Below are 15,740 nucleotides of genomic sequence, written 5' to 3'. Positions count from 1 at the left end.
TTCCCAGTTTCTGCAGGTCAGCTGCACAAGTGCAATGCATTATTGTTAATTGTGGCACGTTTACTAACATGCCAAGTTAAGCTGCCATATCCAGCCCAAGAAACCGTAGAAACCTGTGTAAAAAATGGCCAAAATTCTTTTTTTTTTCCAGACATTGCTGCGAGGCGTTGTGAGCATGTAGATCTGCTATTTTCACAATACAATCGTTTTATACAAAATGTAATGCCTCTTATCCATGAGGACTCCCATCTTTGCCATACCCTAGCTTTTGCTGAACTGACGCCACTGTTAAGGGTGTGTTGATTCTACTGGCCACACTGTGTCAGCAGCGTGTGCTGCAACACCCTGCACTGATCATGGCTGTGTTTTTGGGGAATCACATCAATGAAACTGATCAGAGAGTCAGGCTGTATCAATGAAACTGATCAGAGAGTCAGGCTGCATCAATGAAACTGATCAGAGAGTCAGGCTGTATCAATGAAACTGATCAATGAAACTGTTCAGAGAGAGTCAGGCTGTATCAATGAAACTGATCAGAGTCAGGCTGTATCAATGAAACTGATCAGAGAGTCAGGCTGTATCAATGAAACTGATCAGCGAGTCAGGCTGTATCAATGAAACTGATCAGAGAGTCAGGCTGTATCAAGGAAACTGATCAGAGAGTCAGGCTGTATCAAGGAAACTGATCAGAGAGTCAGGCTGTATCAAGGAAACTGATCAGAGTCAGGCTGTATCAATGAAACTGATCAGAGAGTCAGGCTGTATCAATGAAACTGATCAGAGAGTCAGGCTGCATCAATGAAACTGATCAGAGAGTCAGGCTGTATCAATGAAACTGATCAATGAAACTGATCAGAGAGAGTCAGGCTGTATCAATGAAACTGATCTGTATCAATGAAACTGATCAGAGAGAGTCAGGCTGTATCAATGAAACTGATCAGAGTCAGGCTGTATCAATGAAACTGATCAGAGAGTCAGGCTGTATCAATGAAACTGATCAGCGAGTCAGGCTGTATCAATGAAACTGATCAGAGAGTCAGGCTGTATCAAGGAAACTGATCAGAGAGTCAGGCTGTATCAAGGACACTGATCAGAGAGTCAGGCTGTATCAAGGAAACTGATCAGAGTCAGGCTGTATCAATGAAACTGATCAGAGAGTCAGGCTGTATCAAGGAAACTGATCAGAGAGTCAGGCTGTATCAAGGAAACTGATCAGAGAGTCAGGCTGTATCAATGAAACTGATCAGAGAGTCAGGCTGTATCAAGGAAACTGATCAGAGAGTCAGGCTGTATCAATGAAACTGATCAGAGAGAGTTTAAGAACCAGCTGTGTCTGGCGTGAGGCTGCAAGCCCATTTAAGTGACGGAGATCCGAAGACGCACACAGTGCTTTTCTGCCGACGAAACCGATGTTTCGTCGGCAGAACTAGTTCGGGATCGGCATTAAAAGTTTGAGAACCACTGCTCTACCTTCAGTCCCCGTGCTCCGCTGACATTGGGAGCATTGGAGCTGGCAGGCCCTGGGCCAGGGATGTGCTGGCCATTGGGAAAAGCGGGACAACTCCCGAAAGGCTGGTCCATTCCCGGCCGTCCAGGCCGACCATAAAAATAAATAAAAAATAAAATAAAAAATGGGTCGGCCCACAAAGATATAACTCATGTAATTGGCCCACTGCTTTGTCTCTCATGATCTGAAATGGCCAATCTTTGAGTAGCAGCAGCGCTATAGAGAGAGATCTCTCTCTATAGCGCTGAGTAGCAGCAGCCCACAGAGCCATCACATTGGCCACACTGGCTTGTCTATCATCTGAATACCAGCCCACTACTCCCAAGCTTCCTTCACTACTCCAAGATAGTCCACACATACAACATCATATCTTTATAGAAAGAGCTCTCACCAGGAATCCCTTTGAAAGGGGCATCATATCTGGGTTTTATACTCTCCTGGTGGACTTCTCGCCTGAAACATCTGAATCTAGATTTAATGCCTGGAACTCTGATTTACAAGGGGAACTAACAATAGATGAGTTTAACACAGCCTGTGAGGAGGCTCAGGCACAGACTAGTAATACTTGTTTAAAACTGCTGCAATATAATTGGTTGATGAGGGTGTACATCACGCCAGAAAAAATGAATACATTTGATCCTAATATCCCAGACACTTGTATCAGATGTAACGATGATAAAGGCACTCTGTTCCATTGTTTGTGGGCATGTCCAAGAATAAAGGAGTTTTGGGAGGAGGTTAGAAAGGAGCTACAATGGATACTACTTATTAACATTGAGCTAGATCCAAAACTCTTCTTATTAGGCCTTTACCCGATCGGCCATAGGATAAAAAACAACAAGATAAAATGTCTGGATCTTGGGTTCCTACAAGCCAAAAGGGTTATCGCCCTTTCATGGAAAAAGACAGGGAAACCTAGCATCGCTCAGTGGCCACCATTCTAAAAAGCCTTCTAAATCATGACCTCTGTTTTCTGAAAAACGTCAAATATTTATTCAAAAAATTACAGAAATATTAAGGGTAAAAAACACCAAAAGGGGATCACTGCCCAAAATGGGTTGAACAAAAATAGCATAAGATTTTGAAAGATCTTGAAGAATTGTGAAAACCTTATGAATGCGATGTTGAACATTTTTAACAAAATATTCTATGCCAGGTTCTCAAAGTGGGGTCCGGGGACCCCCAGGGGCCCTTGAGGGAGTTCCAGTGGGCGGGTCCCCAGCTAAATGATAGTCAGGCACCAAATGGATCCTTATCTGTAACTCCGAGAACCAAATGGACCCGTTGTGCACTCAGAGTTACATAAAGTGATTTTAAAATATAATTAGGGGTCCCAGAGATAGAAATAGCATTAAATGGGGGTCCATAGCCATAGAAATCAAAATGGTTGAGAATCACTTTAAATCATTTTTAAAATGATAAATACAAAACAAACGGAAATGGCAAATCTTTGAGTAGCAGCAGCGCTATAGAGAGAGATCTCTCTCTATAGCGCGCAATGAGGGCCTCTGCCCTCTGCAACTCTTTTTCCCGGGCTGAATCAGGGGCCCAGCACGTCCCTGACTGTGACAACCACTATAGGCCTACAGTCTGTCTTTACTGACAACCACTATAGGCCTACAGTCTGTCTTTACTGACAACCACTATAGGCCTACAGTCTGTCTTTACTGACAACCACTATAGGCCTACAGTCTGTCTTTACTGACAACCACTATAGGCCTACAGTCTGTCTTCACTGACAACCACTATAGGCCTACAGTCTGTCTTTACTGTGACAACCACTATAGGCCTACAGCCTGTCTTCACTGACAACCACTGTAGGCCTACAGCCTGTCTTCACTGTGACAACTACTATAGGCCTACAGCCTGTCTTCACTGACAACCACTATAGGCCTACCGTCTTCACGGTGACAACCTGTGACAATACTTCCCACAGATTACACACACCCGAAGTGAATTTGAAAACTCGACCAATGATGAAAAACTCCCATATCTACTGGGAGAAATACAACAATCCGCGAACACAGCAGCAAGATTTGTGAAATGTTGCGACAAAAGAAGGCTAGAAACACAACCACCCTAAGGACTACAAACCATGGATTGACATCTAGACCTACTGCACATACAGTATGAAACAGAGCTGATACCTTTAAATGCATTTTGAGGAAAAAAATGCTATTTGTACCCTGTATAAAATGTCACAATGCGACATAGCTCTGTTTACTCAATGCTGTACCCCCTCCAACTGTACATATGTTCCCCATTTTCAACTGTTTTTTATTGTATTTGTGATACTTGCTTTGGCAATGTAAACGTATGTTTTCTCATGCCAATAAAGCTCCTTTGAATTGAAAAATTGAATTGACAACCACTAAAGGCCTACAGTCAAACTGGTGTCGACAGAGACATGGCATCATGCAACGGCGTTGAGTTGACCTTGTTCGACTCGAAGAAGACGTGAAGAAGACGACAAGGTCCTCAACGTTGTTGCTTGTGGTCTTTGGCTGCTGTTGGGATCATGTTTGGACTTTGTAGCGATTCAAGGTGAGTTGCAAGCCCTCCTTTCATTCACAAGCCGACTCAGATGACAAGGCTGCTCGTCTTAAACCTGATGTATACTTAGTAGCGTGCCGGTGCTCATGAATAGCAGATCTACAAGCTATATAAATAATTCAATATCAAATATTGTAATAATATAAGAAAGGGGCAAACATTGTGAAAATAGCTGATCTACAAGCTCACAACGCAGAGTCAAACTAGAAGCAGTGCTCTTCCGAGCACAGGTCTCCACCAGGCCGTGTGTCCTGGTGGTGCTACTGTATAATAGGCCAATGTAAAAAGGGTGGCATATGTTCTTCACCATAGATCTTTCATGGAAATCGGACGCTGCATGCATGATTTGAAGCATTGTGTTCCAAAAATGTGTTTTGCTAAACTCTACCTGCTGGTGGCGCTATAACAGGCCAATGTGAAAAAAGGTAGCATTTGTTCCTTGACCTAGTGGGAATATGTGTGGCAAATTTCACGGTAATCGCAAGCTGCGTTGATGATTTGAAGCATTTTGTTCAAAAACGGAGCAATCCTGCAAACTTTGGAAGCTAATATTAGCCAATCAGGATGGAATATGAAATATCAGACCGATCGGACTTGATCACATGACTATAGAGATACTGTGTACCGATTTGCGTGATTTTTGGATAAAATCTCAAGGAGTAATATGCAAAAATGTGTTTTACATAAGTCGGCCCAAAGGTGGCGCTATAAAAGGCTGATGTGAAAAATGCAGGGCAAAGGTTTATCCTTAGCCTCTAGGGAGTGCGCTTACAAAGTTTGAAACTGATCGGTGGAGTTATAGGTAAAACCACAAATCGGCCTGTTATAGCGCCACCATGAGGCTGATTTAAAAAAAATTAAGTGGCATTTCTTCCTCGGCCTAGTGGGAACGTGTGTGCGCGATTTCATGATAATTGCACTTTGCGTTTGGGATTTGAGGCATTTTGTTCAAAACGGCTCAATCCTACAAACTTTGGAAGCCAATCTTAGCCAATCAGGAAGGAATATGCAAAATCGGACAGATCCGTGTCGATCACATGACTGTCGAGATACTGCCTACCGATTTGTAGGATTTTTGGACAAAATCTGTAAGAGTAGTGCACAGAAATGTGTCCTGCGAGCATCGGCCACTAGGTGGCGCTAGAAAAAGCCCATTTGAAAAATTTAGGGCAGAGGTTCTAGATTGGCATCCAGGGAATGTGTGTGCTCACTTTGGCAGCGACCGGGCCAACGGCGACTGAGATTAGCTGCACACAAACTGCGAGGACACACGGACGGACGCACGGACGCACGCACGCACGGACGGACGGACGGAGGGGAAAACATACTCTCCCCCAAGCCTTCGGCTGGTGGAGACAATGAAATGTAATGCTTCAACTCTCTTGTCAGAGTGGGGGGTCCAAAGTTCAAATATGATTATTTGGGGGGTCGCTGCCTGAAAGGTTAAAGAACCACTGGTGTAATTTGAACTTTGACATGAAAACTGTGACACCGGAGCTTATTGGACATCTGTCTGTTATCTTCATCAATTCAACCGTTATTGCTTGAGCTTTAGAACTGAGGTGTTTTCTAGAAGAAGTTTAAGGAAATATAAAGAGTATGATATGATAAATGAAGTGTGAAATGATAACGTTTTAGAATCACTGCAATAGACTGTGGAAAATAAACTAATACTTGAGCCTGTATCATTTGTGGCTATAATATATATATATATATATATATATATATATATATATATATATATATATACATACATATATATATATACACATACATACATATATATACATACATATATATATATACACACATACATATACATATACACATATATATATATATATATATATATATATATATATATATATATATATATATATATATATATATATATATATATATATATACAATTATTGTTTTCATTTAGTTCTAAATTAGTTTGGTTCTAAATTGACCCTGCAAGTGTCTAACTCTGACATTAATTAGAAGTTTGTAGGCCTACAGTTCACTGCATGATACAAGGTCAAAAGCTGTTGCATTGCGGTCCCTAGGCTACTCAATTCATACATTAAATAAAAGGCAAATAAAACATTACTATGCATACATTACTATGCATAAAGAAATATCATAAGAAAGCAAGAAAACAGAATACAAAAGTGGATTCCAGTGATCTCTGTGGGTTCCTTTAGGGGGTCTAGATTGACCCATACAAGTCTGGAACTCTGATGAGTCAGAGTTAAGGAGAGACCTTGAAATGTGAAGGTTTGAGAAACCCTGGGTTCAAAGAGCTTCAAAGTGCAAGGTGAAAACACAACAAACACGCATCACTTCTCTTACCCAGTGGTTCTCAACCTGTGGGTCGGGACCCTCAGGGGGGGTCCCCACATTATTCTCTGGGGGGTCCCCAGATGATTAACTTATAATGTGCAACATTGTTTTCTCTCTCAACAGTAAACAAACCAACATAAAGTGGGTAGGCTATCTGCACATTTCTAAAGTGATTTTAAGGACTTTTTAATACTTCTAAAATGACAAATTTGGCCAAAAACAATGGCCAAACTGTCAAATATTAGAGGCCGAAAATAGCAGATCTACATGCTCACAACGCCTTGCTTATTTTCACAATAGAACCATGTTATACAAAATGTAATGCCTCTTCTCTGAGTGCTCTTCAGGGTTTGATTGATTGATTGAAGACTTTATTAGAAGTTTGCATAGGAAAAGGTACAGTTTCATGACGGTACGGTTCACTGGTACAAGGTCTACTAAAAGGAGATCCATGGAAAGACTAAGCTTATTTCCAAAGGAAACCATTGAAGTATCTCATATAACATTGAATGACAGACGGATAGAACACAGTACTATGCTGTAGATATAGTCAGGGGAAAAAAATGAAAGTGAAAGAACAAAATATAAGTCAATACAAACAGTAAGTACCTATATACAAAGAAGGGGCAGGGGGGGGTGTGAGGGAGGGAGTGTGGGGGTCGCAGTTAAAATATGATTATTTTGGGGGGTGAGAATCATTTCTCTTACCTGTAAACTCAGTGGTGTCGGTCCGGCTCTGCAGCACATTCTCTCCTCCAGTTATCGGTAAGAAGTTTAATAACTCGGTAAGCTCCTCTCCCCGTCCCGTTACTCCCAGCCCCGCTGCGGTGTCCCAGCGGTGCTGGTCCGGGCGGCTGGCCGTCCTCCCTGCCTGGACGGCGGGGCAGCGGCCGCCGGGCCCCGGGGCGCCGGACAGCAGCAGCAGCAGCAGCACATTCAGAAAACACGTTTCCATGATTCAACGCCTAAAAACAACGGCGGGATCGCGAGCAGCGGCAGTTTCCAAGAAGAGATGAGGATCGGCGGATCGCCCGAGGCCACCATCGGGAAGAGCGCTTTAGCGGTTGGGTTTATTTGGTTTAAAAGGTTGCGTCTCATAATAATATTAATAATAAAGTGAATCCCTTCTCTTCGTGGAGGAGATGAAAGGTCCTTGTTGTGGATGCCATGATGGCAGCGCCTGATGGCGGCCAGGAGAGACTAGAGGAGAGAGAACTTTATGTGTTCACTTCAGCTCAGTTGGAGCAGAAAGTCTGTTATCACATTCTATTCTACAGCCTGGGCTCCTCCCACGCACGCACACACACACACACACACACACACACACACACACACACACACACACACACACACACACACACACACACACACACACACACACACACACACACACACACACACACACACACACACACACACACACACACACACACACACACACACACACACACACACACAAGAAAGGTAGTGGCTTCCACAAAATACAATTCCGCTATTCGGAAGAACAAAACGCTCGCAGCAGAGGGTTGCAGACAGTATTCAAGCTGTTCACAATGTGTTTGTTTAATGCCAAGGCTGACACCAACCACTACAGAACACTGGAGTGATTTACAGCAGTGGGTCTCAACCTGTGGGTCGGGACCCCAAATTATTGTGGGGGGTCCCCAGATGATTAACTTGATGTGAAACATTGTTTTTTTTTCTCAATAGTAAACAAACCAACATAAAGTTTAAGTGTATAGAGGGTATCTGCACATAATCATTTCTAAAGTGACAATTTAAGGACTTTTTAATACCTCTAAAATGGCAAATTAAACATTGCAAATTGTCAAATATCGCGTTTGCGAGGCGGTTGTGAGCATGTAGATCTGCTATTTTCACAATAGAATCGTGTTACAAAATGTAATGCCTCAACTCTTAGTGCTCGTCATGGTGGGGGGGAGGGGGATCCCAGTTAAAAAATGATTATTTGGGGGTCACAGCTAAGAGGTTGAGAAGCACTGATTTAAAGCAGTGGTTCTTCTCAAACATTTTCGTGCCAATAAGGAGTGGACCCCCAAAATGATATTTAGGCGAGGACCCCCAGCTGAAAATATTTTGTTCCAGGGACACCAGAGGAGAAAATGTGTTTTGTATTTGTTTTTTAATATTAGGCTAAAACTTTTCCAAAAAAGTTCGAGATTTAAAAAAAGATTTTACAAAAATAACAGATCTACAAGCTCATTGCGCAGCACGGAAAGTATTTGGCATACAAATTGAGTCATGAAATTATTTCACACAGCCCCAGAAAGTAAAAAAGGGGGGTACATTTGTTGGTACATTGAATACTTTTACTGGGGACCACCTGAACGCCTTGATCCAAGGCAGCAGTAGCCTACCACTCCCTACCAACACAGTAATAAAGCAGTAGCCTACCACTCCCTACCAACACAGTAATAAAGCAGTAGCCTACCACTCCCTACCAACACAGTAATAAAGCAGTAGCCTACCACTACCAACATACAGTAATAAAGCAGTAGCCTACCACTCCCTACCAACACAGTAATAAAGCAGTACCCTACCACTACCAACATACAGTAATAAAGCAGTAGCCTACCACTCCCTACCAACATACAGTAATAAAGCAGTAGCCTACCACTCCCTACCAACACAGTAATAAAGCAGTACCCTACCACTACCAACATACAGTAATAAAGCAGTAGCCTACCACTACCAACATACAGTAATAAAGCAGTAGCCTACCACTCCCTACCAACACAGTAATAAAGCAGTACCCTACCACTACCAACATACAGTAATAAAGCAGTAGCCTACCACTCCCTACCAACATACAGTAATAAAGCAGTAGCCTACCACTACCAACATACAGTAATAAAGCAGTAGCCTACCACTACCAACATACAGTAATAAAGCAGTAGCCTACCACTACCAACATACAGTAATAAAGCAGTAGCCTACCACTACCAACATACAGTAATAAAGCAGTAGCCTACCACTACCAACATACAGTAATGTTTTAGAAAACTCTGAAAATAGCAGATCTACAAGCACACAACGCCTCGAGGCATTGTTTTCACTATTTGAATCATTTTTAAAATTATGAAAACTAAACATTTTGGACATACAAGGTTTCCACCCGACCACAACATTATACTGTGTGGGGCTCCTGAGTAGCTTAAAAGGAAATACCTCATCATTTATTAGATAATATAATTGTAAAGTTGTTATAAATTGTATACTGTAGGTCTACTGGAGACACTGGAACATAATTATGAATGATGCACAGAATAGATATCATACTGACACACACACACACACACACACACACACACACACACACACACACACACACACACACACACACACACACACACACACACACACACACACACACACACACACACACACACACACACACACACACACACACACACACACACACACACACACACAACCCCATAATGGTTAGCTGACTAATGCCATTGGTAATGCTGAATATGTTGGAGTCTCTTGAAACCAAAGTATCGACTGAATTGTTAAAGTAATTATGCAGAAGAATAAGACATAGTAACCGATATTATAGCTTAAGAGGAAGCTCAAGTTACTGAGCAGTGAAAGCAAGAACTACGGGCATAGCCTGGAACCAGACCAATCCGCCTGGCAAAAAAAAACTTCTGGCCACGCCTGGCCCCGCTCAATTGTGACTCCATTTTCTCTCCCCCAAAATGTGGGGGACCAATCAGGGCCCAGCATTGGTCTGGTCTAACAAATCGTGTCAAGAGCCATTTTATTAACCCACCCCTTGGAAATGAAAATTCTGCTCACGAGTCCAGACTAATATCCGATACGCAGTGAGGAATTAGCATGAGCAACACCAGGCTAGGGCAGGCAGGCCATTCGGGGACTGCCCCATAGGTCGAACTCCCGTTGGGTCAAACAGCGTCGTCAAGTTAGATAATCACAGGGTCACAGTTACTGAGGTTAGGTTTAGGGTTAGGGTTAGAGTTAGCCATAGTTTTACTGAGGCTAGGTTTAGGGTTAGGTTTAGAGTTAGGCATCGTTTTACTGAGGTTAGGTTTAGGGTTTGGGTTAGGGTTAGGCATCGTTTTACTGAGGCTAGGTTTAGGGTTAGAGTTAGGCATCGTTTTACTGAGGCTGCTAGGTTTAGGGTTTGGGTTAGAGTTTGGTGGTCGATCTAAAGGGTGTTGGACCTGATGACATGTTACCAGGCCATTCCTCCTCAAGTTGGTGCTAATCTCCCGGAAGCAACAGAGGCACTAGAGTGAAATCAACACAACACAGTAGCGTTAAACCAATGGTTCTCAGCCTTTTCTGACCACTTGAAAATCTGACCACTTACGATGGGTGGGCTGAGTGATGGGTGGGCTGAGTGATGGGTGGGCTGAGTGCATCTTTTAGAACATGTTTATTTTTATAATCAAATGAATTTATCGATAACCTTCAGACTTGTATCAATGCACCGGACGGCATCTTTCAGAAATGTAATGAATGCTCATTATACTCATGTTCAAGGTACAGTGCAGTGGTTATAGCCTAGTTTACCACCCTCTGCTCTGATGTACATAATGCATTTATGGCAGATGAAATAGAGGTCAAAGTATCTTAGCATTTTGCCTAAGTCACATAGTGGGGAAAGCTGCAAAAAAGTGATATTTCTCCAACATGAAGGCAATTTCACCAACTTTAATTTCACAAGTTTAATAAACAGTCCTCACAAATTCCACTCAGGCTCCAACCTCCAAAACATGGCACAGGTCCTAGTCTGCATGTCACAGGTCCTAGTCTGCATGTCACCCTCTGAACAAAAAGTTATGTTAATTAGAATAAAACCCAGACGGGTCTTCAGCAGACCTTGGGGTTCCAAGCTTCTGTTGCCCTGGTGACAAAATGGCCCTGTCCAACCTGTGACAAAGTGACAAGGAGTTCAGAGACAAGCGTCAGTCAGTTGAGATGCGGTGGCCCGTCCTACTGGCCTGGATGATGGATGACTGATGGCAGTGTCTTACTGGCCTGGATGATGGAGGACTGATGGCAGTGTCCTACTGATGATGGAGGACTGATGGCTTCATCCTACTGGCCTGGATGATAGAGGACTGATGGCAGCGATGTCGGGAGGAGAAGTCTGTGTTGTCCTGGGTCAGCTGCCTGGTTTCCGTGCCAACGCCCCAGAGAGAAGGGGTCACCACCATCTGGTCCCTGGGGGACGGAGGTCTCCTGAGAGAAAAGGACAATGCATGGTGGAAGGAGTACTGAGATCGTTTGTTTAATCACATTTTTACTTAAGTAAAAGTATTAATACTGCAATGTAGAAATACTCTGTTAGGGCACGGTCACACCAAAGTATGGCTGCCAACTGATACTCTTTTTGTGAGCGGCTGACTTAGGGTCGATTCATACTCCACTTTGGGTTCGGCTCCGTCTAAACTATGATATGGTGTCATTCAGAGGATGGGGGGGGGGGACTAGAAATGGGATCATTTCTAGTTTTCAAACTTGTATAAATCCTTTGAAAAGAGTGGATCTACAAGCTCACAATGCGTCATGATGCAACGCATTGTGAGCTTGATCGGCCCTTTTCAAATGGCTGAAATTTATATTACTGTAGGGCTGAAGTTGTTAGTGTAGGTTTTGTAATAATAATCAAAATCTACAAAGTAACTAAAGTTTGAAGTAAAAGTACAAAATTTGGATCCGAGATGTAGTGGAGTGGAAGTAAAAGCAAATTGGAAATTGGAATTACGTGAAGTACAGTAAGAAGGAAGTAAAGTACAGTAAGAAGGAAGTAAAGTACACCCCAACATTGTACTACAGTACTTACTTTCCACCGCTGATGTTTTGCACCGGTCACTTGAACATGGTTTGTACATCGTGTACATGTCACATGACCTCATCATGTACATGTCACATGCTTACACCATGACATCATCATGTACATGTCACATGTTTACACCATGACATCATCATGTACATGTCACATGTTTACACCATGACATCATCATGTACATGTCACATGTTACACCATGACATCATCATGTACATGTCACATGTTTACACCATGACATCATCATGTACATGTCACATGTTTACACCATGACATCATGTACATGTCACATGCTTACACCATGACATCATCATGTACATGTCACATGTTTACACCATGACATCATGTACATGTCACATGCTTACACCATGACATCATGTACATGTCACATGCTTACACCATGACCTCATGTACATGTCACATGACATGTACATGTCACATGCTTACACCATGACATCATCATGTACATGTCACATGCTTACACCATGACATCATGTACATGTCACATGCTTACACCATGACCTCATGTACATGTCACATGACATGTACATGTCACATGCTTACACCATGACCTCATGTACATGTCACATGACATGTACATGTCACATGCTTACACCATGACATCATCGTGTACATGTCACATGCTTACACCATGACATCATGCACATGTCACATGTTTACACCATGACCTCATCATGTACATGTCACATGTTTACACCATGACCTCATCATGTACATGTCACATGTTTACACCATGACATCATGTTCATGTCACATGCTTACACCATGACCTCATGTACATGTCACATGCTTACACCATGACCTCATCATGTACATGTAACATGCTTACACCATGACATCATGTACATGTCACATGTTTACACCATGACCTCATGTACATGTCACATGCTTACACCATGACATCATGTACATGTCACATGTTACACCATGACATCATCATGTACATGTCACATGCTTACACCATGACATCATGTACATGTCACATGTTACACCATGACATCATGTACATGTCACATGCTTACACCATGACATCATGTACATGTCACATGCTTACACCATGACCTCATCATGTACATGTCACGTTACACCATGACATCATCATGTACATGTCACATGTTACACCATGACATCATCATGTACATGTCACATGTTTACACCATGACATCATCATGTACATGTCACATGCTTACACCATGACCTCATCATGTACATGTCACATGTTACACCATGACGTCATCATGTACATGTCACATGTTACACCATGACATCATCATGTACATGTCACATGTTTACACCATGACATCATCATGTACATGTCACATGCTTACACCATGACATCATCATGTACATGTCACATGCTTACACCATGACATCATCATGTACATGTCACATGCTTACACCATGACATCATCATGTACATGTCACATGTTTACACCATGACATCATCATGTACATGTCACATGTTTACACCATGACATCATGTACATGTCACATGCTTACACCATGACATCATGTACATGTCACATGCTTACACCATGACCTCATGTACATGTCACATGACATGTACATGACATCATCATGTACATGTCACATGTTTACACCATGACATCATCATGTACATGTCACATGTTTACACCATGACATCATGTACATGTCACATGCTTACACCATGACATCATCATGTACATGTCACATGTTTACACCATGACATCATGTACATGTCACATGCTTACACCATGACATCATGTACATGTCACATGCTTACACCATGACCTCATGTACATGTCACATGACATGTACATGTCACATGCTTACACCATGACATCATCATGTACATGTCACATGCTTACACCATGACATCATGTACATGTCACATGCTTACACCATGACCTCATGTACATGTCACATGACATGTACATGTCACATGCTTACACCATGACATCATCATGTACATGTCACATGCTTACACCATGACATCGTGTACATGTCACATGCTTACACCATGACATCATGTACATGTCACATGTTTACACCATGACCTCATCATGTACATGTCACATGTTTACACCATGACCTCATCATGTACATGTCACATGTTTACACCATGACATCATGTTCATGTCACATGCTTACACCATGACCTCATGTACATGTCACATGCTTACACCATGACCTCATCATGTACATGTAACATGCTTACACCATGACATCATGTACATGTCACGTTTACACCATGACCTCATGTACATGTCACATGCTTACACCATGACATCATGTACATGTCACATGTTACACCATGACATCATCATGTACATGTCACATGCTTACACCATGACATCATGTACATGTCACATGTTTACACCATGACCTCATGTACATGTCACATGCTTACACCATGACATCATGTACATGTCACATGTTACACCATGACCTCATCATGTACATGTCACATGTTACACCATGACATCATGTACATGTCACATGCTTACACCATGACATCATGTACATGTCACATGCTTACACCATGACCTCATCATGTACATGTCACATTTTACACCATGACATCATCATGTACATGTCACATGTTACACCATGACATCATCATGTACATGTCACATGTTTACACCATGACATCATCATGTACATGTCACATGCTTACACCATGACATCATCATGTACATGTCACATGCTTACACCATGACCTCATCATGTACATGTCACATGTTACACCATGACATCATCATGTACATGTCACATGTTACACCATGACATCATCATGTACATGTCACATGCTTACACCATGACATCATCATGTACATGTCACATGCTTACACCATGACATCATCATGTACATGTCACATGCTTACACCATGAAATCATCATGTACATGTCACATGTTTACACCATGACATCATCATGTACATGTCACATGTTTACACCATGACATCATGTACATGTCACATGTTTACACCATGACCTCATCATGTACATGTCACATGCTTACACCATGACATCATCATGTACATGTCACATGTTACACCATGACATCATCATGTACATGTCACATGCTTACACCATGACATCATCATGTACATGTCACATGTTTACACCATGACATCATCATGTACATGTCACATGTTTACACCATGACATCATCATGTACATGTCACATGTTACACCATGACATCATCATGTACATGTCACATGTTTACACCATGACATCATCATGTACATGTCACATGTTTACACCATGACATCATGTACATGTCACATGCTTACACCATGACATCATCATGTACATGTCACATGTTTACACCATGACATCATGTACATGTCACATGCTTACACCATGACATCATGTACATGTCACATGCTTACACCATGACCTCATGTACATGTCACATGACATGTACATGTCACATGCTTACACCATGACATCATCATGTACATGTCACATGCTTACACCATGACATCGTGTACATGTCACAT

General features: G+C 42.1%; 2 protein-coding genes across 4 annotated transcripts in view; both read right to left on the bottom strand.

Annotated features, from left to right (window-relative positions):
* heg1 (heart development protein with EGF-like domains 1) overlaps nt 1–7,603 on the bottom strand; it is a 42,060-nt gene extending 34,457 nt beyond the window's left edge. For all 3 annotated transcript variants that reach the window (XM_080753656.1, XM_080753657.1, XM_080753658.1), the window contains exon 1: nt 7,097–7,603. In XM_080753656.1, coding sequence (XP_080609782.1) covers nt 7,097–7,343 — 247 coding nt within the window. In that variant the 5' untranslated portion in view covers nt 7,344–7,603. The remainder of the gene's footprint in view (nt 1–7,096) is intronic.
* Nucleotides 7,604–11,144: 3,541 nt separating this feature from the next.
* slc12a8 (solute carrier family 12 member 8) overlaps nt 11,145–15,740 on the bottom strand; it is a gene marked incomplete at its 5' end in the record, with an annotated part of 63,458 nt that continues 58,862 nt past the window's right edge. Inside the window, one exon of the mRNA XM_080752952.1 lies at nt 11,145–11,623. Within this exon, the coding sequence (XP_080609078.1) occupies nt 11,449–11,623 (175 nt within the window). The remainder of the gene's footprint in view (nt 11,624–15,740) is intronic.

Source organism: Nannobrachium achirus, assembly GCF_963921795.1.
Source record: "Nannobrachium achirus genome assembly, chromosome: 22".
NCBI classification, from domain to species: Eukaryota; Metazoa; Chordata; class Actinopteri; order Myctophiformes; family Myctophidae; genus Nannobrachium; species Nannobrachium achirus.
This window is presented reverse-complemented; position numbering and strand designations above follow the sequence as displayed.